We start from the raw sequence: 27487 nt of genomic DNA on the forward strand, positions 1-27487 counted from the left end.
GAAATGACCCATTAAGCCACAGCTAGAACATTTCTGTTTTAGGCCTGGACAAATTTTGTTATTGGCTAAATGCGACTTACTATTGCACCTAAAACACCTTAAATTATTTTTGGAATCTTCAGAACTTCCTTTAGGAGGAAAAGCTTGTCTTTTTTTAGAAAGATCTCTATTTCTGTTATCATACTTTTGATTAATCTTTGATACAATATCTTTACTAACAGAAACTTCTTTCCCTTTGACTTGTTGTGCACTCCTACAAGAGAGTTCTGCTTTTCTGACAATGGACAAAATGAAATCTAAATTCTCATCACCATTTATCCACAATCTCTCCTGTATAGTTTCGTTTTTTGAGTGCATGACAACTTGATCTCTAATTAAATCTTCTTGTAAGTTGCCAAATTTACAATCTAATGCAAGAGTTTTTAAAGAAGATACAAAATTGTCAACAGATTCCTCAGTTAACTGTTTTCTTTGGAAAAATTTGAATCTAGAAATTCCTATACACACTTTGGGAGAACAATATTTGTCAAAATCATAAATAGCCTTATCAAAGACATTCATATCTCCACTGGCTTGTGAAATAGGTAATTGATTGAATGCTTTTAGACCCTCTGGTCCTAGTGAATGTAAGAAAATACCCTTTTTTTCAGGCGCTTTCATTTTCCCATTAGCATCTAAAGTTTCTATATAATTTAAGAAATATGCCTTCCATTCTATCCATGGCATACAAGGAGAACTTCCTGCTGACCAGTAGCTTTGTGGTGGGGAGAGAGTATACCCTTGCGCACACATAGTAGACAGACTTAATAAATATGCAATGTAAAATTATAAATACTTTGCTCTCAATTTAAGGAAATAAAGAAAAATTAAAATGGTGAAGTTCAATAAGGATAAATTAAAGTACTTGTGGAGAGTTGATGAAGAAGAAAAAAAAAAACGAGTCAATCAGTTCCTTCCAGAAGAACGGCGTCTTTCTGTTCAACCTTCATATTAGTAAAAGTATTTCTTTCTTCCTCTCGCTTCACAGATTGTGAAATGACTCTCACCGTTTCTTTTTAACGAAGCTTGAAGAAAACGGGAAAGCGGGAAGTCACCTCTTCACTTTTGACTGAAATAGACGAAGAGTAGCGTCTAACGGAAATGCGCTAATCCTTTTCAGCCATCAATCCTCTTCCGCCCGCAATCATCCAATCGGAAAGTGTATGCTCACACACAGCGCGGCAGGAAACTGGATAGCAGACAGTGAAGGTGCGTAGGAAAAATTATAAAGCTTAAAATCAAACCGTAATGGATCGGTGAAAGTCCGATGTTTCGTAGTCAAATCTTCTTAACGTTGAAGAGATGAAACACGTATTAGTGTACAGTAACGTGTTTAAAAATCCATCGAAAATTTTTAATGATGAAATGTCAGGAAATGCCTCCAAATGGTTCGTAAATGCTCCGTCCCTCGTCGCCAAATTGTTAAATCAATTTCCAGGAATGCAGATATAGTAAAAAGTAAGTTTATTCCAAGTTAAGAGGCAATCCCCGGCATACATCCGATGGCTCCATGCAACAGCAATAACTGAATGACAATAACCGTATAACACAGTACATACCTAGTAAGCATACATTTGAAAGGATACATGTCACGAGGAATACACAGTAGGAGGGATACATACCACGGGAAGCATTTGAAGGTAAATACACTCACGAGCTGAGTGCGAGTCCGTGCACGTGAATGCCAAGCATTTGAAGGTAAATACACTCACGAGCAGAGCGCGAGTCTGTGCACGTGAATGCCATAGCGAAACGGCAAGCACGAGATGACATAAGAACACAACACAGAAAGGACTTGTTTTCAAATAGTGCGTCCTTCGAAATAACAAGCAGCGCCAAATACCTGTTTAAGTGAATTCCTCTCGTTGTCTGGATTCGAGGTAATCGAATGCAGATGGATATCAGCAGCGAGCTATTAACTTTTAGATTTTTTTGCCTACCTCCCTACAGAATACGGGGGCACATGCATCAAGCTTTTTACCGGTCGCATCGAATCGGCCCGTTTGCGACCGGTAAAAGGCATTTCCGATGCATCAAACCAAAATGCATTCACTAAATAGGTATTCACAATTTTTGCGATTACCTATTTTGCAAATGTCAATCAACTCTTTTTTTAAACCGACTACGCAGTGAGATGATTACACGCTATACAAGGTATTACATTTACCACAGAGATTGGATGCGGAACTTGGCACAACTCTAAGCACACAGTCTTGATAAACAATATAAGTAAATATATGAAGGACTGGCTAGCAGTATAATAACAAGGTGGCTATCCTTTTTATTCTTGGACTCTTTGAAAGAAAGATTCTGCGAACAGACGTATTCTTTGTGAAATTCATCATTGACATAGTCACATCACGTTCTTGCCCTGAAAAAGTCCTCAGGACGAAACGCGTTGGCTACGTTTTGTATGAAGCAAAAGAATAGAAGAAATTTTAAGCCCTGCTGAACGGATTCCTTACATTTTTATTTGATGATTATTGTTTGGCTTGGCGAGTGCTAAACCATTGTGCTTTATTCTATTTTGCAAATGCATTTAGGGAATCGCAATTTGTTGCAATTCCCTTCACTGGTTTTGTACCTCCAGTGTGGCACCATGGCATTAAATATACACATTAAATATACAGCAGCAAGAGCGTGGCATGGCAAGGGAACCCTGCAGCATATGTGCTCTTCGCACATTATCTTATGTTATAGATTGTATTTTTATGTCAGTTTATTTAATCTTACATTAAGTTACGTTGTTATTTAATGTTATGCAACTTAATGTTCTGTAATTTAATATTATATTAGGCCCTGCTATTTAATGTTATGCTGGGTTATGTTTTGCTTTGTTACATGAACATATGTAAAAAAAATGTTTTATGTAATGTTATGTTAGGTAAGGTAATGTTGTTTAATGTTACGTAAGGGTATGTCCTGTTATTTAATGTTATGTTTATTTATGTTATGCTGTGCTATGTAAGGTTATGTTATTTATATATTACATTAGGTAAGGTTTTGTTATTTATTGTTGTGTAAGGTTGTGTTATGTTATTCAATGTTATATTAGGTTATGTTATTTCATGTTATGTCATGCTTTTTTATGTAATGTTATGTAAGGTTATGTTATTTAATGTTACGTTAGGTCAAGTTATGTTACTTAATTTTATGATAGGGTATGGTATTTAATATTACATTAGGTTAGGTTATGTTATTTAATTTATGGTAGTGTATGGTATTTAATATTACATTAGGTTAGGTTATGCTGTGTTATTTAATGTAATGTTATATGAAGTTATTCACGGCTGTACCACATTTCAGAGAAAAAATCTCATGGGTCATACAAGCCTAACAACTAGATGTTGGTAAAACTACTGAAATGAATTAAAAACATTACAAAAAGTGTTCATGTGAGACCAGAAAAAGGATCGAGAAAACATGTTTAGGAGCAGAAGGGGCAGTTGTAATTCAGACTGTTGTAGTTGTTCCCTCTCTGCCTTCCTTTCAGCCAATCAAACACCTGCACTGATGCACTGCACCCACCCTGTCCCTGCACCAACACCCCACAGCCATCACCGCTTCTGAGGCAGCTTAGCTCACCCCTCATGTCTGATAAACTGGTCTCTCTTAGAGCCCATGTAACCCACGAAGGGAGACTTTCCAAAAATGGGGAAAGATGCTGTCTTCGCAGAGAGGCGACATTTATGGGGAAAGAATGAGTGCAGAAACTGTACAGCTTGTAACAACTTCCGTGTGTTTGTTTACACTGCAGAAGTGCAAGGAATAACGGAGAGAGAGTGTAACTGTGCCCAGACAAGAGAGGGAGATCTGAAAACGCTTGTTGGGCCCTGCTACTGTCTGCTTCATTGGAAAGTCCCAATAAAATGAAAGTAATGGCGTGTCAGTTACTGGGTAGTAGAGTATGTCTGCCCCCAAGGCTCCCCTACATCTCACCCCACACAATCTCTGGCTCCGGTGGGCTGTGGTAACTGAAGGGCACCACACTGTCACTCAGGACCCCCCGCAGACACTGGAGCAGCTCTTATGCCAGAGCCTGTTTGTGACCAGCACTGAGGGCTTTGACTCAGACTGACTCATTCGTCTATTGGAGAGGGAGAGGAGTGGAGAGGCCATGGTGGGTGGGTTGCCTGGCAACTGCAGAACCAACTCAGGTCCTCCCTGCCAGATCCGACCAGTAGGTAACCGGAGGCCCATGTCCCTCGACAAATGTGTAACTACACAGTGGTGCCCCCTCACTAAGCAACCCCAAATTAGGTGATCTTACTTTACAAAAAACAAGTATGAGAACCATAGGCCTCTACTATATTGCGTCAGAATCCTTTGCATGTAAGGTAGGGATCACATGAGCCCTGAGGAAGGCCGATGACCAGTAAAGGCAAATAGACATGTCCAAAACGTGTAGGCGAAATCAATGAGGATGTCCGAAGCACTGTTTTCAGAAAACAGCCTACCATTTGTGTTTTTAACTATGGCCAGGGTACTCCAAAAATAAGAGCTATTCTTCGGGAATACCCTGAGATATTTTAATAATATTGATCCCTGCTTATATTCAGTAAAATTGTTATGCTGTACTCCCAGCAAATGGTGGAGTTTATCTGGGTAGTATCCACCTGCTCAGGTGGGAATAAGACACCAATGAGGAAGCACGCCACAAAGACACGTGGGTCTCTTTTGGTACAAGTAATAAACCTGGATAACAACGAATGGCGGTCCAGGTACAATCCAGTACACCTTCGATGTAATTACATGGTGTCTGCAGATGCCAGCACCCGCTGACCCTGAGCAGACCCAGAGCTGGAATCCTTGCCTTCAGTGGTTTTAACCTCACCGGCTACCAACGACTACCTTATAAGGGAGCCGAGGGAATGCCAGGAGTCATCACATACCCGGATATGCACCTGTCCATCCTCACAATGCAGATGCCCTGGTTGAGCTCCCGACGCCTTATGTGTCTGAAGGGATACCGCTAACAATGGCCATGAAATGAAAGTGAAGAGCACCAGACTGGCACAGTCTTTTGCAGGTTCATTTTAACAGAACAGACTTCATTGCTGAGTGTCAAAGCAATATTATGACCACCTAACAGCCGTTGTGGCATTTTTGAAATGTGCAAATATTGTGTGAAAATTAAGTTTGATGATTAATGCTTTCAACGATGCATAGCGTCGTAACCAATGAACTACTGATGTTGCACTTGGAACAAGTTACTTAGGTCACTTAGAAGTGTAAATGATGCTATGAATAATTACTTTTTTGTGAAATACACCATTATTTTCAAATGGATGCAGTTTTTTGTGTTCTACTCAACTTGCTCCTACTCATTTCTCCTCCCTATCAGTGTCCGACTGCAAAGCCATATCTGCTCTAGCTTCTGTAGAGTTCTAAGTGAATGACATCAATGTTTTAGCAGCGTACAACATTGTTAAAAAGTGTGTATTGTGAATGAAGCTTCCATTGTGTACTCAAAGTATAATTTCCAAGCACGTCCGCTGGAAGTGTTAGTGTGGATATGCTAAACTCCATGAGCCATTGTTTAAGGAGTGTTTCATTTGATCTGTACAGTTGCTGAAACAGCAGGAAGAATATTACTCTTACCTTATGAAATGGGTTACTATTAGAGTTTCAGAATATTACGCAGTTGTTTCCGATTTGCCAATGTGCCCCTAACCATAATCATTCCATGCTGAATTTGCTGAATCTATTAATAGCTTGTGGGATTTGTCTATAAAACCTTTGAGTTTCTCTCTTTTTTGGGATTCTTTATATTTTCCTCATTAGTGACTTCCCATACTCCTCTTTTGCCCTTAAACTCGCTAATAAAATGCTGTCAGTAATATTTAAGAGTTTGACACTCAGGATTCGTTACTTAGGTTCTGTCTAACTAGGGGTTATTAAGCTTTATGATTTTGCATTAATCTGTACTTCTGTAATGAGGCTTTATGGAATTTCATGCTGTTTTCTCTGCACCGTATTTTGCAGTTCCTGTAACAAATTCAGATTTTACCCTACTTTTGATGCTGCCACTATTTTATTCTGTTTAACTCTGCTACACGGTATTGTTCCTGATGAGGCGTGTAGTCTCTAACCGCTAAATCAACTGGAGACACAGGAGCTGAATTATTCGGGTAAAACCCAAGGTAATCAAATATCGGGGTTAAGGGATTATTGGGGCTCACCTTCCACAAAGTTTCTTTTTTTTAAGCTTATGTGGCATAATGTCTGCAGTACATTATTAGTATCACATGTCAAGTCCTGAAGACAAATTACATTCCATGGTAACTTCAAATATTAGTCATTTGTAATCTCAGTATCCCACCGTCTTTCTGCAAATTCTGGGTTGTAGTACAGAAAATATGCTCCAGTGTAAAAAAAATAAACTAGCTAAATCCATTTGGCCTATTTCTGCTAATTTTGTATATGGGAATGCAGTACACAATATTTGCACCAGAGCAAAACTGACACAAACTATTTACATATTCTTCTTTTGCTATGTTCACTTAAGATTTAGAGAATTTTGATTGCTCTTCAAATGCGAAAGATGAAACAAAAAAGTAGAATAAGTTTGCTCTATTTTTTATCTGTGAAAAAGTACCAAAAACAATCCAAAATCTGATTGCTTATGTCACTAATGAACTACGGATTCGTTCTTACAATATCTATGACAAAAGTAATAGAGAGAAAAAAGTGTTATTTATATGTTCAACAATGATTTTACAATACATTTTCTTATCCTTGCCCTAAGTTACAGAAGTAGGAAAATACTACAGTAAAGTGTTGTAAGGGGTCTATAGTGAGACCCGAGAGGTGGAATACTTAGCACTAATCATTCAACTTACCCATAACACCAGGACGTTCATGAGGCGATCTATACTGGTCCTCTTTAGGGTTGTTCTTCCACTGTTCTGCATCAGTTTTGTGTCTGGCCCTAGAATAGAGACACGTCATTCTACAATGTGTTATAAATATGTTATCTTATATACTTGCCTCTTATACAGCACACTTTTGTCTATTTATGGGTTCTTGGCACTGAGAGCTGTCCGGAAACTACAGGGCATATTTATCAAAAGTTCACACAAATCAGAGCAGCAAGCGAAGTTGATGTTCTGCGTTATCTGAATGGGAGAGAGATGAAAAGAGCCATATCTACTAAGATATAGCGATATTTAGCTCTCTCCCTGTGCTGGTGCACTTGAAGCTGCCTAGTGCCAACACAGGCACCCTTACACTAGTGCCGTCTTAACGCATGGGTACCCTGAGAAGTTTCCTGGGGGTCCCAAGAGGAAAGAGGCTCCATGCAGAGTAAATTTAACACTAATTTCCTGTTAACATTTTTATTCCTGTGAGTGGTTTTGTAGGTAGGGCACAGTGCACTGCTTTGCCTGGTGACATATAATGCTGTTAAGACAGCCCTGCCTTGCACCATGGTGTAAGGCTACCTGCAGTACAGGTAGAATTGTTTTTGTGCAGAAAGGAATATCTTCCTGCTCAAGAACAATCCTTATAGGCATATTTCTCTTAGTAAGAGTGCTGCAGAATACATCACGCACAGAAAGAGAAAGTAATGAGAAGAAATGAAGATATTTTTCCTCCTTACGTCTGTCTGGTAGGCACGACATTTTGACATAAACCCAGGTTATAAGTGTAGCGAACTCACTGGACACGGCCAAGCTGAATAAGAGCTCTTTATTCTGTCAGGAGGAAAATCCCATAACAGCATCCCAAGCCAGCAGGCACCTACAACTGCCATGGCTAGATTCAAACCCACCCCACAGAACCCCATGTCACAGGAGCTGCACCTGCCCCACAATCCACCACCCAGGTCCGAGCTACGCAGAGCTCAGAAGATAACACAAGTACACATTACAACACACCCTCCTCCTTTTATAGAACACCCTTTAAAACACACCGGAAAAACTATCTACGCTTGAAACACATAACTTTTAATTAATTTAACCCACACATTCCCTTAAAATCCCAACAATATGTTGTGACACTCTCCCCACCACTACACCAAACACAACCACAATACACCATAGATTTCACATAACACACACACAAGACAAAAAGAAAAACCTCTTGCCCCATTAACCCTACACATTATAACCCACCCCCTCCTTTTATAAAACACCTTTAAAACCCAAGGGCAAAACTCTCAACCCTTGAAACACGTAACTTATAAATCCCTTAACCCACACACCCCCTTACACGCCCAACAATGTGCTGTGACACTCTCCCCAACTCTACATCAAACACAACCACAACACACCATAGATTTCACACAACACAAGACGAAAAGAAAAACCTACTGACCCATCAACCCAACAGTCAGTGTAAGTCATCCACAGAAATACCCCCCAAATAGCCAGGCGGCCTTCTAAACCTTACTTTCCTGGCTACCCACAATCGGACTTGACTACCACCTACACCCGCATGAACTTGATCACTGTCAACATCTTTACCCTGAAAATCTCTGTCATTCATGAGCAGCCAGCCAGAAACCTTATATTTCCCTCTGAGAGATACATTCACGGCACCTCTCTTCTAATAAAACGCAGATCTTCTCAGGTTCCATGTTTGACCATTCTCCAATCTGACCCAATTACATCCCAGCTCCATCACCTTACATGGGCCATGAAAACTTGACAAACCTTTACCAAACCCACCAGGCTTAACTTTCACCCCAATCGCCAGTGTTATTGAGCCTAAGGGATTCCCCTTGAGGCACTCCTTCAGTCCTCTTGTTACCAAAAACCATATGCATCCAAGAGGGAACTAACTTGGAACCAGGTTTTGTCCATCACATCATTTCAAATGGTGATTTACCTGTGCTGGTATCGACTGTGGTGCGATGAGCCCAGAGCATATCTTTGATGGCAGCCTGAATAGACAATCCTGCATTGTAAGCCATTTCCACAGTTTCCTTGATCAACCTGTCGACCTTTTCCACCAAATCGCTACTTTGGGGATTGTACAACGACGTACCCACATGCTTAATCCCCACAAGGTCCAATAATGCCCTAATTTCCGAGGAGCTCAGCTGGGTGCCATTATCCAAAAGATCAAAGCAATCCCTTCCGTAAGGAACACCTCCCTTAGGACAGCTTTAATAGACTTGGTGCTGATGAACCTCATGAAAACAATTTCAACCCATCTGGATTTGGCATCCACTGTGACTGCAGCAAACCTTTCCTGATCAGGCAAGAAAATAAAAGGACCTATGAAATCCAAACAGATCTTTTCCCAAACGTATTTACGTCCTCCACTTTCTGATCCTGGGCAGAGACTCCTAAGGGGTTCAAGAGTTTCTCAGATTCTTTACACAACCCACATTCCATCACCCCGTAAGGGGCCAGATATGGTATCTTTCCTGGAAAAATGGCTTCTAGAGGTGATGCCGCCTGGTGCACTAACTCAATTCTTCGCCCTAGAGAGGGCACACAGGGTGCCAGAATGGGCACCGGGGCCAGGGAGGCCTCCGAGACCAGTGGTGGCCAGGCTCCTCCACTATAGAGATAGGGATGCCATATTACAACAATCAAGATGGCCCATACACGTTGGGCAACAGTAAAGTGTCTATGTTTCCAGGCTTTACCTTCAAAGTATAGGCACAGAGAGCCTCCTACATAGCAGTTAAAAAAGCCCCCTGAGAGGCAGAACTGCATTACTCCTTGATGTTTCCGACAAGACTCAGAATTATACTGGATGGAACTACTCACTTCTGCAGCACACCAGAAGACGCTTGGACATGGTTAGAGGGGTATGGCAAAGGTGCACCGCTACCCAAATCACAGCCTGGCACGAGAGGTGAGAATCGAGGACCTAGGGGACGGAAGTGTCGCCCTAAGAAGACAAGAGCATTGCAGAGGTCCACCACCTCTGAGACACAGCAGGAAAGAGAGTCTGCACTGCAGGCAGTGGCATGATTGATGTCACCAGGAGGACAGGATCAGAGCAAAGACCCTTCTTTAGATGGAGTGAGCCACTCGTCCAACTCAGAAGACAACACCAGGAATGACATCAAACTACCGAAGCTGACCCCATGTATGTCGGACAACATCGCTTAACGCTGACAGACAAACAGGATAGTTCCATAAGGCTGCACTATAACTGAATGCAGGCTCCTATTGAGTGCCATGGGAGGGAGATTGCCCCTGCACTCTATGCGTGACTGGACGAGTCTCCGGTCATCTTTGAACTACTAGACTTTTGGTTTCCTTGCCACCCCTCGCCAGAAGACACCTCCACTGGAAGGAAGGCGGCTTTCTTCTGGAACTGATGGTCTGTTGTAAGTTTGGGCAGCTGACTATTGTCAGTCCGCTCACGGGATGGGGAGTTTAACAGTTGAGGTTGTTGTCTCACATTCGGGGGTCCACTGCAGATATGGATGAGGGGTGCTGGGGGATGGGGTGGGGAGGGCGGGGGTTACTCATGAGCAATGGCTGGAAATCGGAGACAGGCCGAGGAGTTTAAGCTCCTAACTTGGAATATCAGAGGTATGGGTTCTCCCACAAACTATATAGTATTCTTAACTACATAAAGCGTAGAGGTGCGCATGTGGTGATATTACAGGAGACCCACCTTGCAGAGGTTGATCGAGTGAGGCGCAGATGGTGAGGTCAATTGTATGTGACTGGGTACTCCGCGTTTGAGAGGGGGGGTCCTAGTGTGGATAAGGCCAGGGGTACCATTTCGGGCTTCTGGTATAATACTTGACCCAGATGGGAGATATGTTGTTGTCAAAGGCAAGCTGAAGGGTAGATAGGTGACGTTGGGAAGTGTTTATGCCCCAAATCAAGACCAGGGAGGAGATTTTAACTGTATTAGCGATTTACACATGGACAGATCCACTCTCCTGTTGAAGGGCACGACAGCGGCTGTAATGGCCAAGGGCCTGAGGGACTGGATTGCAGGATGGTAGCTGCTTGCTATTTGGAGGATGCACAACCCATGTAAGAGAGAATACTCCTATTACTCCTCCCTTTATGACCTACATACTAGATTGAATACGCTCCTCTGTTCAGACAAGTTGGCCCGATGTTGCTTGAGGCGGAGTATTTGGGACAATCCATATCAGACCACAACCCCCTACTGATGTGCTTCGCCCCTACACCCGAAAGAGCCCCTATACCAACTTGATTGATGACGATAGCTTTAGACAAACACTCTCCGGGGCTATAGCAACATATTTTTTAGAAGAATAGGGGGTCGGCTAGCTCCACCTAGGTCGAATGGGACGCCTTCAAGGTGATAATTAGTGGGCAATGTATGGGACAGACCGTGGGTGCTAGCAATTTGTATTCCCCCTGTGCCCTGTGATCAGTTCTCAAGAGTATCTGACTGACCCAAATATAGGTACGAAAATGTTATATCTCGCAAGCTCCCACTATGCTTCTCCCTCTATGACTGAGTTCTTTCTCTCAGCCACCAACAGGAAGCGTGAGGCAAATGTCACAGTCTTTTCCACATGCCCATGCACTTGTGACATTACTGCCCCAATCCAACCGCACTTGCATCGAACCATGATCTCAGTTTTCAAACCTTTCTGGAACAGTACAAGGACTCCTGAATTGTCATTATCATTCTTCAGTTGTGTGAAAGCAGCTTGCTGTTGATTTCCCCATGAACGTTTCTCCCTTTCATCAATATTTCTATCTTGTGAGCAAAGTCATGGACAAATTTGGCGTAATACTCGACCAAGCCCATAAATGACTTGGCTTTCACCAGAACAGAAATTTTTGATTTCACTATTGCACTCACCATATCAATTTTAGGCCTCACTCCTTCTCTAATTATCAAATACCCTAGGTACTCTAACTTCAGCAGCAAGAATTTGCATTTCTCCCCTTGTAGTATCAACCCTGCCTCACCAATCTGAGACAAAACTTCACCCAAGATCCTGTTATGTACTTCAATTCTTTCCCCAAACACCAACATGTCGTCTTGGAAAAACACAACATTAGAGACACAGGCAACAAGTTTGCGATCAGTTGTTGGAAAACACTTGCAGCTGAGCACTAGCCAAATAGTAATCTCTTAAATTGAAAAGTGCCTTCCGACGTTATGAAGGCTATAAAGTGTCTGGAGTCTGGGTGAAGTTGCATCTGGTGATATGCGCTTCTTAGGTCTAACTTTACGAAATATTTCCACCAGATGATGTAAAGATGAGTTTGTTTATGGTGGGCAGTGGGAACGAGACCATCACCACATTCTCATTAAGACTATGTAAGTACACACAGAACCTCACAAATCATCTGACTTCTTAGTAATGACAACTGGTAAGAGCCATTCAGTGGCCTCCACAGGCACTATCACGTCCTCCTTAATCATTGCTCCAGAATTTCCAGAGCTGAGCTACACAGATCTCAGAAGATAGCACAAGTGCACATTATAACAATAAGTCTTTGTAAATCTGGGCTTTCATCAAAATTCATGGGTGGCTGCAAGGCAACGCCAATGCTCCATCCATGTATTGCCTTCCTCATGCAAAGTAATGCAAGGCAAAGCTTTGCATAATTTTGTATTTACTAAACAATGTGAAGCCACATAAATTGACTTTACGTGGCTTAGCAGATATCAAAAATAATTTTGCGTAAGGTCTGAGCCACAAAAGTGACGCAACCTTGAAGCAAAATCATAGTAAATCTGGGTCAACGTTTCCGTGTAGATGTAGGTTTCTTGTAGAAAGACCCTGATTTGCAGGGTGCTGTCTCCTATTTCTTGTGTGTGTGTGTGAGAGAAAGAGACAGAAAGAGAATGTTCATGCCAGCTTCAAAATTACCGATTCCCAGAATCAGTGCCTCGCCCTAGTCCTTCGTTGCTCCAGTGACTCCCTATCTCAGTGTCAGTGTCTCTATGTCCCAAACCCTCACTGATCCAGTGTCAGAGCCTCCTCGCTCCAGCGTCAGTGTCTCCTTGCCCCATTGTCACTGTCTCTCTGTCCCAGTCCTTCACTATTCCAGTGTCAGTATCTCCTTGTTCCAGCCTCAGTGTCTCTCTGTCCCAGTGTTACGGTCTCCCTGTCTCAGCCCCTTGCAGTCCCACATGCAGAGTCTCCTTGTTCCAGAGTCCTTCCCCTAGTATAAGCATCAATGTGCCTCTGTAACGGGGTGTACCGGAGGTTACCAGAATGCGGTACGTCCCCACCGCCTACCACTACCATAATGCATCGGGAGAGGAGGGAGTCCGTGGACATGGACCGCAATGTACTTTTACCATACCCCCCTCTCTCTCTTCCCTCCCCACAGGACGTTGAGTCATGTATTGCTGATGGGGCGGAAGAGGAATGGCCCTTTAACTCGTGGAAGGAGGCGGAGTGGGAGGAGCCAGCCTACTACGCGTTCCCGTCAAAAGGAGTTGCCTCAGAGACACAGGTGTGCTTGATCACCCGGAGGTCGGAGGAGGAAAGTGTTTGGAGTACGGAGTTTACGGAGAAGACGGAGTCGGGAGGAGAAGACAGCGGGAAGAGTAGGAGATCGGAGGAAGGAGCGGAGAGTACGAGAGGCGGAAGAGAGCGGCGTGTAACATCAGAGGCCGGGGGCGAAGAGGAAGAGAGTCACCTACAGGAAGCAGAGTCGGCGTCTGCTACGGAAGGAGAGAAGCTAGGTCACCGTTCCCGCGAGCCGCCCAGCCACTCACCCAGGGGAGGTGCGTGGCTTACACAGGTGCGTGACCGCTTGCGGGGCTGGGTAGACCTTAGAGGTACATTAGGTACAAAACCACGGGAAGCCTAATAGCCCGGTATCCTTTACCCTGTGCACACTCCCCCACCCTCACGTTAGTGCACCCTTGTATAGTAGAGCACCGGTGACTTCCCTCACTCCCCTACCCTGAAACAGAGCCATTGAACAGACTTCTCACTGTTCCCTTGTTCTCTCTTTGCCTTCTTGGGGAGAGGCCACACATCCCGCAGCGACGGACTCAGAAGAGGAAGAACCGCCCCCTCGAAGTCCTGAAGGGTTCCGCCAGAAGGAGAAGGTCCGCCATCGGAGACGCAGTCGAAGTAGGTCACCTCGAGGGCCCACCACCATTCGGAAGAGTTGTACTGATCATTTGTTAGCTGCAATAAAACCTTCCTTAACACGAGCTCGCCTGTTGCCCATATCTGCTCCCCTACCGGCGCCCAGCGTAACAGCCTCCTTGATCCAATATCAGTGTCTGCCTGTCCCAGTGTCAGTGTCCTCTAGACACAGTGTCTGTGTCTTCTCGCTGGCAGTGTCAGTGTCTAAGTCTCCATGTCCCACTGCCCATGTGAATCTGTCCCAGTGTCAGTGTTTCTCTATTTCCCTGCTCTAGCGTCAATGCCTGTGTCTCTGTGTCCCTGTCTCTAAGTCCTAGTGCTCATATATCTCTGTCCAAGTGTCTGTGTTTCCCTGTTTTAATGTCAATGGCCATGTCTCGGTGTTTCTCTGTCTCTAAGTCCCAGTGCCCCTGTGAGTCTCTGTCCAAGTGTTTATGTTTCCCTACTCTGGTGTAAATGCTTGTGTCTCTGTGTCCCTCTATCTCTGAGTCCAAATGTCTATGTGAATCTGCCCAGGTGTCTCCGTTTCCATGCTATAGTGTCAATGCCTGTGTCCCTCTGTCTCTAGGTCAGTGTGTCCCTGTGAACCTGACCAAGTGTCTGTGTTTCCCCCCTCTAGTGTCAATGCCAGTGTCTCTGTGTCCTGGGTGTCTCTATCCCCTAGTGTCCATGTGAATCTGACCAAGTGTCCATATTTCTCTTTTTTCTCCTGCTCTAGTGACAATGCCGGTGTCTCCATCCCCTGGGTGTTTCTAGCCCCTAGTGTTCATGTGGACCTGTGTTTCCATGCTCTAGTCTCAATGCCTGTGTCTCTGTGTCCTTCTGTCTTTAAGCCCAAGTGTCAGTGTGAATCTGTCCAAGTGTCTGTGTTTCCCTGCTCTGGTGTCAATGCCTGTGTCTATGTGTCCCTTGTCTCCAAGTCCCAGTGTCCTTGTAAATCTACCCAAGTGTCTGTGTTTCCAGGCTATGGCGTCAATGCTTGTGTCTCTGTTTTTTCTTGTCCCTGTGACTGAGTTTTTTGTCCCATTCTCCATATCTCATGGTCGAGATCTGTCCTGGTGTCCATGCGTTCCTGAGTCAAAGTCTATGGTGGTGTCTTTGTGCCCCCCATATCTTCTTGGCCTAGTGTCTGTATATCCCTATCCAGGTGTCACGAACACTCTGCTACCATCATTTTCTCTTTTTTATGACGATGAATTCAAACTGTGGACTCCAATTTCATCTTTAATCCCAAACTGGCTGGATCTATCAAATCTTTTGGATCTCTTGAGCAGTACCCATGAGTCCACGATACCACAGCAGTAGGTCTTGATCACTTTTCTTCTCTTCCACATTCAACAGATCCCAAAACTTGCAAAACTGACAGTGTGGGCTATAGGTCACCTTCAGGACCTGTATTTGTACTACTTTTGGAAGAAACCGCAATATTAACAACATATGCCCAATGTGAGAAGTTAGCCTGGCATATGATGTCCACTAGTTCTAGTGGGCACATTGCACCAGTCTAATCGACCCTTATTGGTTATGGTTGTAAAGTCAACCTTATAGAAAGCTATCCTAGTGGTAGCATAAACCAGCAGTCTGCAGGCTAAGACTTCAGAAGGCGAGTTGAGCAAGTTATTTTACCATATATAATCCCTTGAATATCAAATGAAAGGACACCACACAAGGTATATTTCAAATATATATGTATTTAATCTAAACACAACCCCTCTGCACTCTTTATGAGGTCAGAGGTAAAAATTCAATACAAGTCACACAGTAAATACACAATAAGTTGCACAGTATACGTTATGCCCTAGGGGCGTCACTAACCATATACTAAGAAAGAGGTATAAGTACCACGTGAGAGTTAGAAAGCAGGCCTAGGGCCTGTAGAATCGCTGGGGCTACACTAAACGGCCAGTGGTTAGGAAGTAGGAGACCCACGGGAGGCGTGTGCAGTGTCTAAACACAGGCACGGGTTCTCATTGACTTTCTATGGTGTTAGTAAAAGTTACAAAAGTTAAAGATAAAGGACACTTCCGGATGAACTTGGATGGAACCCTTTTAAACTAGGACGCTTGAAGAGTCAAAACCCACTGGAGCACCGGAGGAATCGAGTTACCTCACCCTGGGAAGCCGGGTGCAAAGGTGTCTTTTCGTGTCGGGTTTCGTCGTCGTTTTCTATGGAGAGCTGCAAAGAAGTGCTGCAGGCGACCAGAGGAAAAGTGTCCGGGTGGATCCAAGGGTGGATCGGAGATGTGAAGAACCTGAAAGCAGAGGGGACAGAGTTTGGGTCACTAGCCAGTGACCAGGAAGGAACCAGGAAGGAACTAGGCGATGTCTGGTGCTTTGCAGGTGAAGATGGTGAGCTTGTCTCTTCAGCCACGAGGTCCAGGAGGCATCAATGGTGACCAGGAGCTGGATTCGAGCTGTCCACGATGGATCTAGATGACTGTGGTGTCGGTATCCGGATTTGACCCAACAAGCCTTTGCCACCGCAACCTACGCAGGATGTCGAGATTGCCTCTGTTGCAGACCAGCAAGGTCTGTGCCACTTCTCCTTTGTAGGGAAGCTGGAGCAAGCCTGGAGCAACCAGGAAAGTAAAGTAGTTTCAAAATGGCGTCTTCGGGGCGTTCACTAGCCAACGGTCAAGGAGCCGGGAAGGTGCGTCGAGCACAAATGTGAAGGCGGGGGCCACGGGACACTCGCGGAGTGTGGGGGCCTGGGCTTCAGTGCAAATGATGCTCGGGCGGGGGCTTCTCGTACCCCAATGCACAACTTACTGAGGCTTCAGGAAATGAGTGCAGTTAGCAAAATGCAGGATAACAAAGATGTCTGGTCCCACGTCTCTCGTGGCCGCCACGGGTCTCAGCTTTGCTGTGTATGTGGGTCGGGATCAGAGAAGTCTGGAAGTACAGTACTTTAGTCGCAGAGTCTTCGGGGTCCGGCGGGAGCATTGAAACTGCAGATCGGCAAAGTTGCTGATGGTGCCTGTTTGAACAGGGTGGTCACTCCTTGACCACAAGGGAGATGTCTTCCGTCTTCTAGTCAGAATAGAATGTCGAAGGTCCAAGAGTTCTGTATGAAAGTTTCTTTCCAGGATAATCTGAAGTCCTGGGGACACAGCTCCTATACCTATACTAAGGATGGGAGCTGGATTACCGGGAAACATCCTTTACAAAGCATCCAAAACAACGCACTACCATTACAACAAAACTTTTACAATGCAGGATCCAGGAGGGACCTTGGCAGGTAATCCGGATGTATGACGTTACAACTCACACTTTCACAACGCATACCATTACAACAAAACTTTTACATCGCAGGATCCATTACAACGCATGCCATTACAAACGCATGCCATTACAACGCAGCTGCTATTACAACGCATGCCATTACAACGTAAGTATGGGTAGGCATTTAATTTAATTTTAACCCCTACACCATCCAACACTTACCCTACTATTACGCACCCCTGGAGTTAGAATAGTAATTTTAACCCCTACATTATCCAACACTTACCCTAAGTATTACGCCCCTCTGGAATTAGAATAGTAATTTTAACCCCTACACTATCCAACACTTACACTACGATTACATTCCATTTAAATAAAAAAAAAATAATACTTACCCATACTTACGTTGTAATGGCATGTGTTGTATTAGCAGCTACGTTGTAATGGCATGCGTTGTAATGGCATGCGTTGTAATGGATCCTGCGTTATAAAAGTTTTGTTGTAATGGTATGCGTTGTCAAAGTATGCGTTGTAACGTCATACATCCGGATTACCTGCCTAGGTCCCTCCTATGGGTGGATCTGAGAAGGGGGTGGTTACACCCCTTTCCCTTTGTCCAGTTTCGCACAAAAGCTGGGGCTGGAGTGCCCCAGCAACTGGTTTGAACCGGGCTATGCATAGAGCACCTTGTGTGCCCCAGGCAGTGTCTAGATGCATTCACTGAATGCAGCCCTCCCTGCCCCAATACACTAAACCCCTGTCTGGGGAGGTGCCAGCACCTCCCTGGACAAGAAACCTATTGTCCAGGCCTCCCCTGCCGGAGTTTCGTCCAGCAGCAGGAGGTCAGACTCGTGTCTGTGGCAGCAGCATCCATTTTGTGATGCTGAGGCTCTGTTTAAATTTAACCGGGTAAAGCAGTAACATACATGTAGAAGGGTAAATCGTGGAGTCTTTTAATGAAGTATACAGCCAGCTGGCTGTATACTTCATTAAAAGACTCCACGATTTACCCTTCTACTGGAGTATCTGTGAAAGACTTCTGTCGTTTTGTGTTCTATAATTGATGTTGTATTGTTACTTAACAATCTATATACTGTGAATTGAGTGCATCGGCAACCCAGTCAGTTAGAAAAGTGGTAGTTGTTCTACTCAATCCGAGTGGTTAAAGGTTTTTCCACTCGCCGATTTGCACCTGAGAAATTTTGTTCTTGAAACCTTTGTGCGCATAAACAGGCAGTGCACCCAGTGCTACAAACTGACCAAAAAGCCTATAGAATTTGTACCAGTAACATACATGTCTTTTCCCTCTAGAAGTGTGGAATGTTACCCCCGCCGCCAGAATTGGCGGGGGTAGTATTCCAAAGTTTTTGACACCTTACACAACATGTTTTGATAAAGCCAAACCAAAGTTAGCATTAACCGCGAGGATTATAATGCACTTAGGAGTATATGGTATGGCTATATCATAGAACAGCTATAGGGAGATGGTTCCGAAAGCTACAGAGGGGCTCAGCTCATGCCAGAGCACCCTCTCACATAAAACCAGGAACTCGGCCTCCAGGATTGTTGAGGCCTACCATAGGAATGGCTTATAGGTGTATATGTGTCTATATGTAAAGGTAGATATAGGTATACTAATCTAAGTAAGGGGTGATTACACCACCTTACCCAGGCTGTGTGAACAGACCTGTGTTGTCAGTTTGGAAGGCAAACCAGGGGTGGCACAATACATGCTGCAGCCCCTGGTAGGCCTAGGGTGCACCTATGCCCTGGGTACCTATGGTACACTATACAGGGGCTCACAAGGGTAACCCAGTAACCAATCTGGTATGCACCTAAAGTGCATGGTATCCATTTTATAGAGAAAGCAGATAGGCTGGGGGCCTGAATGGCTGGGTCCCAGGCCAACTAAGTCAAAAACCAGCAAAACACCAGAAAAAAAAGTTGGGGTAACCATATAGTCAGATTCCACCTTCCTATACCCAATCTCCAGAAAGGGGTGGCCAACAATAACAATGTCTCTGCATGTCGAAGCTGACAAGCCGTCGAGTCACACTAGCCATTAATTGTGCACATATCTTCTTGATTTACTAAGTCTAAGCTTTACTTGTGTGTTGATCTGTGAAGAAAGAGGGTGGATGCATATATACATTTCACCTTGACCAACAGAAACAAGTAATGGCTCCATTAAGGGAGAACCAATCATGAAGGATCGGTCACTTATGCAGCGGTTCATCTGATCAGCAGAACAGGTAGGGAGCAAGTGAATGCTTTCCAGTATTGGTCCTCAGTTTAGAAATAACCAACATGACCTGTCAAGGGAAATAGAAAGATGCCTTCCTATCAGAAGACCCTACAAGATCTCATTTAAAGGAAGTATTCCCTTAAGTACATAAGGAGGTCTGATCTGTCCTGCCCTTGTTGCCTTTCATCTTTGGGGCTCAGGTGACCTAAGCTTTCATTCACAACTTGCTAGTAAATATTTGAGGTAATATACAGCAGCAATAAAACGATTACTGCAGTATTTAAAAGTGTGCCGGTAAAGAGAAGAAATAATTAACCAATAGTTACTAGAACATTTTGCATTATTTCATAGTGTTTCACACCAGTCGCGGGTAACTACCACAAGGTGTCATGATGCTTAACATCAATGTGTTAATATATTGATGAATAAAATGTCCAGTTACAAAATTAGTGGGTACATTTAACACATCTTAACCAGCAATAAACAAGACCTCCATTCATTGAATTCAAAAAATTCTTATTTAAAAAGAATTGTACAAGGAGTGTGCAAAGCAAGGACCTCGGGTGCTCTCTCTGAGTTGTTAGGACACACACGTTTAGATTGTCAAGGAAATAAACTAGAAGACTACAAACCAGTGGGTCAGCCAATACTGATGAGGTTACAGTGGGTAGACGACAGAGAATGGGTCCCTCCACATACCGGCAAAGATGACGATGCCGAAGCACCACTCGGTGTTCCTGAGGGTGCAGCCGCGCAGTAGGATCTTCTCGTTGTCCAAGGAATACTTCTCCTTTTTATAAGTCAGAGTCCCGGAAAACCGGTCCAGCTTGTTGTTTGGGGCTTCACACTCAATCTCACCTGGAACAAAGAGAAGCAAGGGCAAATGAATGCTCTGGTGACTTGTGAAGAGGCAGGAGGGCAATACACAACTAATCACAGTCATGCAATAACATTCAGACATGCTTCATATTATGTACTAAACATGGTGAAATACCATCTGTGCTTGAGCAGGGACAATAATTTGAAGACAGAAAAGTACAATCACCACTCAGTGGCATGCTTGTGCCAACATTATGTTTCATTGCTTGAACAGGGATTCATGACAAATAACTTGATGGCGGCTCAGAGGACAGGCTGGCCACTATCTTCTGTAGTGAGATGAGAAGTACTCTACTTTAACAATGAAAGTGGTGGTGATCAGAAAAGTGTGGAGACCAAGTCCCTGCCAAAATCGTATGCCGCACTGCCCTGTGATTTATCAGATCCAGATGGTCTTTTAGACTATCTGTTAAGGACACCTCCACTTTGTGGGACTGTACAGTGTGATGTTTGTAAGCACACAAATAGTTTGGTTAGACCTCCAGGCTTAGCAAAACTCCCTACACCACAGTGTGAGGTGTAGGGATGCTTCTTCATGGAGCAACATCTACCCCAAGAATTACATTCTCAGGTACATGTATCTGACACATGTTTCGCTCCAGTAGCCTGTTCATCCTCTCCGTCACACACTCTGTCGTGTTCAGTGGCTGCATGACTTCCTTCGGCCTTAGTGGTGTCCTCCTTGGTATAGCTATGGTGGGCTGGACCGGTCTCATGTACTGGGCACCTTTCAGGTTTTGATCCACCTTCTACCTGTCAAGCTAGGCAGCTAAAAAAAAATTTAACAGGCAATATGATCAGGCTATTCTGCGTTTGGTTTCTGTATGAGTGTCAGTGCATTTTACTGTGCTGCATCATTTAAAAGATACAAAGTGAAAATTATGATTAATCACTTTATATATTTAAAACGTTACACACTAATTGGATTAAATCTTCCCTTCCTGCCCCAACAGTTAGTTATAGCACTACCTTCAGGATTACAATAAAATGATTAGTTTACATCACTAAATACAGTTTCATACGTTTCTTGAGGACTTTATTTTGGTTACTCTAACAGTATTTTGCAATTGTACAAAATTGCATTGTATTGTAACTGCATTTGTTATAGTGCTTACTGCCCGTGATGAGGCATACAGCGCTTTATGCCAACCACATGGAGTTCCGAAAACCCAAGGTTAATCGCTCTTTAAAGTGTTTTTATTGAAATTAGTCTTGGAACCATTCCATGAATTTGCTCCACTTTCTTTGTGTTAGTTTAGATTAATAGGAGTTAGGTGTGACCGTCAGCGAGAGGGGTGTCAGTTTATGCGGATGACTCCTGGGATACATAGATGGGATGGAGGAGATTAGGTAAAAATGTACCTGAAATCTACCAGGCATGCGTTTGAGTGAAACCAGCCACCATTTCAAGGGATCATCAAGCTAGGTGCCCAAGAGCTGGGATAGGGACCTTTTGAGGGCAGTAGGTCGACTACACCCACTACACTATTGGATGGTGTTGGGACGGTGAATCTTAGAAAGAGAAGAAAGGGTACAGAAAATGCAGAAAGGAACTTAATCAGAAGGAAAAAACTAGATATTGACTAAGCCATTTTAAAATGGAGCTCGAATTAAAAAATAAACAATTCAATAAAACTTGATAATTGACATTTAATTGTGTTGATAACTTCTGTCAGGGGTGGGGATGTGGCAGAGTCAAATTATTATCTGCCAATCAAATTATCTGGGGGTTTTCTGGAGTGAATACTCACCATTGAAATCCGACATTTTACGAAGGTCTTCGCCCATGTCCCCTGTGATGGTCAGCGACTGTTTCACTTTCAAGTTTGTTTCCCTATGTGAGAATATAAAAAACAAATATTAAGTAGTTTAAATAGTTCAGAGGAAGGCAGATTTGCAGAGACCAAGGGACTTATTTATGAGAGCCCTGCACCACTTTTGTACCACGTAAAGTGGTGCATGCATGACGCAGGGCTCTCCTAAAGATTCATGAAGCCAGTCAAAGCCACCCTGCATGGCTTTGAATGTTCTTATAGATCTGGAGTAAGGCAACGCAGCCCAAATTGCTGCGTCTCCTTACTCTGCGCCCAGGAGGCGTTGCATGGGCGTTGCAGTGGTTTTCCCACGCAGCACCCATGGAATTCGATGCTGCTCCAGATTTACAAAGTGATTTAGACCTGGGGATGCGTCAAATGCATACGCCTTCCGAGGTGAGGAGCAACCAGGAGATATATGTCAATTGTTTCCTCTGTCTATGTGAGCTACATTATGCAGCACACTTGGAAACATGGAAATGCCTCTCAGGATTGTTCTTATACAGGAAGGTGCCCCTTCCTGCACAAAACCAATCCCGCCTGCAACAGAGGCCCCCTTTCACTAGGGTGCAAGTGTGCCTATGTTGGTGCTAGACTGCCAAAAAGGTTCCAGCTCACGGCGTAAGGACAGGAATGCATTGTATGACTTAAATACAGTGCATTCCTGCTCTTTCACTTTGGAATGGGGCAGCACAGCCAGATGCCTAGCTCTGCTGGCCTATGCCAACATCCCATAAATACGGCCCCAAGTTGTCTAGTCTGTAAAAATATTCACCTCATGATAACTACCACCTAACAACCTGCTGACAAAACTACCACTGCTTGATTCAAAACTACAGAAGATGCCGCTGGCAGAAAGGGGTACTTTCCCTCTTAAATGAGAAAGTATGAATGTATCAATACTAACTCCATGTCTCTGTGGTATGTAAGGAACAGAAGCACTTACCGCTCAGCTGAGGCTACTATGTTGGATAACAGATTAACTGTGGAGTAATAGTCTTATGCTTACTGTGCAATATGGGCCATGTGCATGGCTGAGTGAAATGCGTTGTGCCATCAGTTTGCACCGAGCGCTAAGATGTGTGAATAAATGTGCTATTCTCAAAGAATGGAGTGCTTTAGAGCATGAGCTGACCTATCCTCAGTTCCCCTACTTCCTTGCGTGAGAGCAGGCCAGGTAGAAAGTGAGGGGGTCAAACGTCAGCCAGTGGGACCTACCCATACTGAGGCTTTAGGAGATACAGGTCATCACAGAACTAGAAAAGGAGCAGAGGGTGTGGGAGTCAAGCGTCTGCGAGTGGGACCTACCCATACTGTGGCTGTAGGAGACGCAGGTCATCACAGAACTGGAAAAGGAGCAGAGGATGTGGGAGTCAAGCGTCAGCCAGAGGGACCTACCCATACTGTGGCTGTAGGAGACGCAGGTCATCACAGAACTAGAAAAGGAGCAGAGAGCATGGGAGTCAAACGTCAGCCAGTGGGACCTACCCATACTGAGGCTTTAGGAGATACAGGTCATCACAGAACTAGAAAAGGAGCAGAGGGCGTGGGAGTCAAGCGTCAGCCAGTGGGACCTACCCATACTGTGGCTGTAGGAGACACAGGTCATCACAGTACTAGAAATGGAGCAGAGGGCGTGGGAGTCAAGCGTCTGCCAGTGGGATCTACCCATACTGGGACTGTAGCACTTGGACGCCTTCGGGCAAACACTGCGCTCTATAAATCCCCAAGTTTACAAGTTTAGTTTACTGTAGGAGACGCAGGTCATCACAGTACTAGAAAAGGAGCAGAGGGCGTGGGAGTCAAGCGTCTGCCAGTGGGACCAACCCATACCGTGGCTGTAGGAGATGCAGGCCATCACAGAACTAGAAAAGGAGCAGAGAGAGTGGGAGTCAAGCGTCTGCCAGAGGGACCTACCCATACTGTGGCTGTAGGAGACGCAGGCCATCACAGTACTAGAAGAGGAGCAGAGGGTGTGGGAGTCAAGCGTCAGCCAGTGGGACCTACCTATACTGAGGCTTTAGGAGATACAGGTCATCACAGTACTAGAAAAGGAGCAGAGGGCGTGGGAGTCAAGCGTCAGCCAGTGGGACCTACCTATACTGAGGCTTTAGGAGATACAGGTCATCACAGAACTAGAAAAGGAACAGAGGGCGTGGGAGTCAAGCGTCAGCCAGTGGGACCTACCTATACTGAGGCTTTAGGAGATACAGGTCATCACAGAACTAGAAAAGGAGCAGAGGGCGTGGGAGTCAAGCGTCAGCCAGTGGGACCTACCCATACTGTGGCTGTAGGAGACGCGGGTCATCACAGTACTAGAAAAGGAGCAGAGAGCATGGGAGTCAAGCGTCTGCCAGTGGGACCTACTCATACTGTGGCTGTAGGAGATGCAGGTCATCACAGTACTAGAAAAGGAGCAGAGGATGTGGGAGTCAAGCGTCAGCCAGTGGGTCCTACCTATACTGAGACTGTAGGAGACGCAGGTCATCACAGTACTAGAAAAGGAGCAGGGGGCGTGGGAGTCAAGCGTCTGCCAGTGAGACCTACCCATACTGTGGCTGTAGGAGACGCGGGTCATCACAGTACTAGAAAAGGAGCAGAGAGCATGGGAGTCAAACGTCTGCCAGTGGGACCTACTCACACTGGGACTGTAGGAGACGCAGGTCATCACAGTACTAGAAAAGGAGCAGAGGGCGTGGGAGTCAAGCGTCTGCCAGTGGGACCTACCCATACTGGGACTGTAGGAGACGCAGGTCATCACAGTACTAGAAAAGGAGCAGAGGGTGTGGGAGTCAAGCATCAGCCAGTGGGACCTACCCATGCTGTGGCTGTAGGAGACGGAGGTCATCACAGTACTAGAAAAGGAGCAGAGGGTGTGGGAGTCAAGCGTCAGCCAGTGGGACCTACCCATGCTGTGGCTATAGGAGACGGAGGTCCCCACCGCAATAGAAAAGGAGCAGAGAGCGTGGGAGTCAAGCGTAGGCCAGTGGGACCTACCCATACTGTGGCTGTAGGTGATGCAGGTCATCACAGTACTAGAAAAGGAGCAGAGGGCGTGGGAGTCAAGCGTCAGCCAGTGGGACCTACCCATACTGTGGCTGTAGGAGATGCAGGCCATCACAGTACTAGAAAAGGAGCAGAGGGCGTGGGAGTCAAGCGTCAGCCAGTGGGACCTACCCATACTGGGACTGTAGGAGACGCAGTTCATCACAGTACTAGAAGAGCAGAGGCTGTGGGAGTCAAGCGTCTGCCAGTGGGACCTACCCATGCTGTGGCTATAGGAGACGCAGGTCATCACAGTACTAGAAAAGGAGCAGAGGGCGTGGGAGTTAAGCGTCTGCCAGTGGGACCTACCCATACTGTGGCTGTAGGAGACGCAGGCCATCACAGTACTAGAAAAGGAGCAGAGAGAGTGGGAGTCAAGCGTCAGCCAGTGGGACCTACCTATACTGAGGCTTTAGGAGATACAGGTCATCACAGTACTAGAAAAGGAGCAGAGAGAGTGGGAGTCAAGCGTCAGCCAGTGGGACCTACCCATACTGTGGCTGTAGGAGAAGCGGGTCATCACAGAACTAGAAAAGGAGCAGAGGGCGTTGGAGTCAAGCGTCTGCCACTGGGACCTACCCATACTGTGGCTGTAGGAGACGCAGGCCATCACAGAACTAGAAAAGGAGCAGAGGCCATGGGAGTCAAGCGTCAGCCAGTGGGACCTACCCATACTGTGGCTGTAGGAGACGCAGGCCATCACAGAACTAGAAAAGGAGCAGAGGATGTGGGAGTCAAGCGTCTGCCAGTGGGACCTACCCATACTGTGACTGTAGGAGATGCAGGTCATCACAGTACTAGAAAAGGAGCAGGGGGCGTGGGAGTCAAGCGTCTGCCAGTGGGACCTACCCATACTGTGGCTGTAGGAGATGCAGGTCATCACAGTACTAGAAAAGGAGCAGGGGGCGTGGGAGTCAAGCGTCTGCCAGTGGGACCTACCCATACTGTGGCTGTAGGAGACGCAGGTCATCACAGTACTAGAAAAGGAGCAGAGGGCGTGGGAGTCAAGAGTCTGCCAGTGAGACCTACCCATACTGGGACTGTAGGAGATGCAGGTCATCACAGTACTAGAAAAGGAGCAGAGGGCGTGGGAGTTAAGCGTCTGCCAGTGGGACCTACCCATACTGTGGCTGTAGGAGACGCAGGCCATCACAGAACTAGAAAAGGAGCAGAGGGCGTGGCAGTCAAGCATTAGCCAGTGGGACCTACCCATACTGTGGCTGTAGGAGATGCAGGTCATCACAGTACTAGAAAAGGAGCAGGGGGCGTGGGAGTCAAGCGTCTGCCAGTGGGACCTACCCATACTGTGGCTGTAGGAGATGCAGGTCCCCACCGTACTAGAAAAGGTTTACAGTAGCTTCTGGGTTGAGACAGAGTCCACGAGGATGGTGACAAGCCACAGGCAGTGGGTGCCAAGAATGCGAACTGCCATAATGAACTGGTGAAGGCAACCACACACTCATCTCTACCACTCTTCATCACTGTTGTGGAGTGCATAGGTGGTGCTCGGTCAGACAGGCAAGAGGCCAACACTCAAAGGAGTCTACTGATTTGCATGGTCAACTTCTGAAGGCATGAGGCGGGCCGTTAGTCGTTTTTGTGGATTATCCTCTTTTGGACTGGCTCATTGGTGTATACTTGGGTGATCAGTCTGACCTCTCCAACTATTGATGTTATTTTTAAAGGAACAACTAACATGAGTAGAGTGCAGGTAGCTTGTGTTCAGTGAGTTGAAGGCACCTCCGAGCACTGAGGCTTTCAGCCATTTTGCGAACAGATTAGGTTGTGATCTCTGGGTTGAGTTGCAAGTTTTCCAGATTTTCAGTCCGTATACTCCTGTTATTCTCCATTGATGTGTCCCTTGAATATCGAAGACAGAATATCGTAGTATAAAAATATCGAGGAAAAAATATCGCAACTGAAATATCAAAAGGTAGGCAAGTGTAGGTTTTTTATACCTAACTCCACATATATACAACGTGGCAGTGCATATTGACAAGGTACATAGACGTGGAATAGAATCTCTATACATCCTCTATATGCACTTACCTTTAAATAGTTTGGTCTTTGATAATTTGTCCATGATATTCTTTATATGACGATTCTTCTGTGTTCAATATTCATTAGGAAAATCTTCTTCAGCTATGCTTCAACCCTTTAATTTTCTTTGAGATGATCATAGGGGAGTTATTTGAACTGAAAGCTCTGATTGGAACATAA

The 27487-nt window shown here is 45.1% G+C and overlaps 1 protein-coding gene across 3 annotated transcripts in view; it reads right to left on the minus strand.

Annotated features, from left to right (window-relative positions):
- LOC147726133 (phospholipid-transporting ATPase ID-like) overlaps positions 1-27487 on the minus strand; it is a 795656-nt gene that overhangs the window by 163337 nt on the left and 604832 nt on the right. For all 3 annotated transcript variants that reach the window (XM_086960237.1, XM_086960240.1, XM_086960239.1), the window contains exons 9-11: positions 22160-22242; positions 20229-20387; positions 6882-6970 (exon numbers count right to left, since the gene is read on the minus strand). In XM_086960237.1, the coding sequence (XP_086816363.1) occupies positions 6882-6970; positions 20229-20387; positions 22160-22242 (331 nt within the window). The remainder of the gene's footprint in view (positions 1-6881; positions 6971-20228; positions 20388-22159; positions 22243-27487) is intronic.

Source organism: Lissotriton vulgaris, chromosome 3_1, assembly GCF_964263255.1.
Source record: "Lissotriton vulgaris chromosome 3_1, aLisVul1.2, whole genome shotgun sequence".
Taxonomy (NCBI): domain Eukaryota; kingdom Metazoa; phylum Chordata; class Amphibia; order Caudata; family Salamandridae; genus Lissotriton; species Lissotriton vulgaris.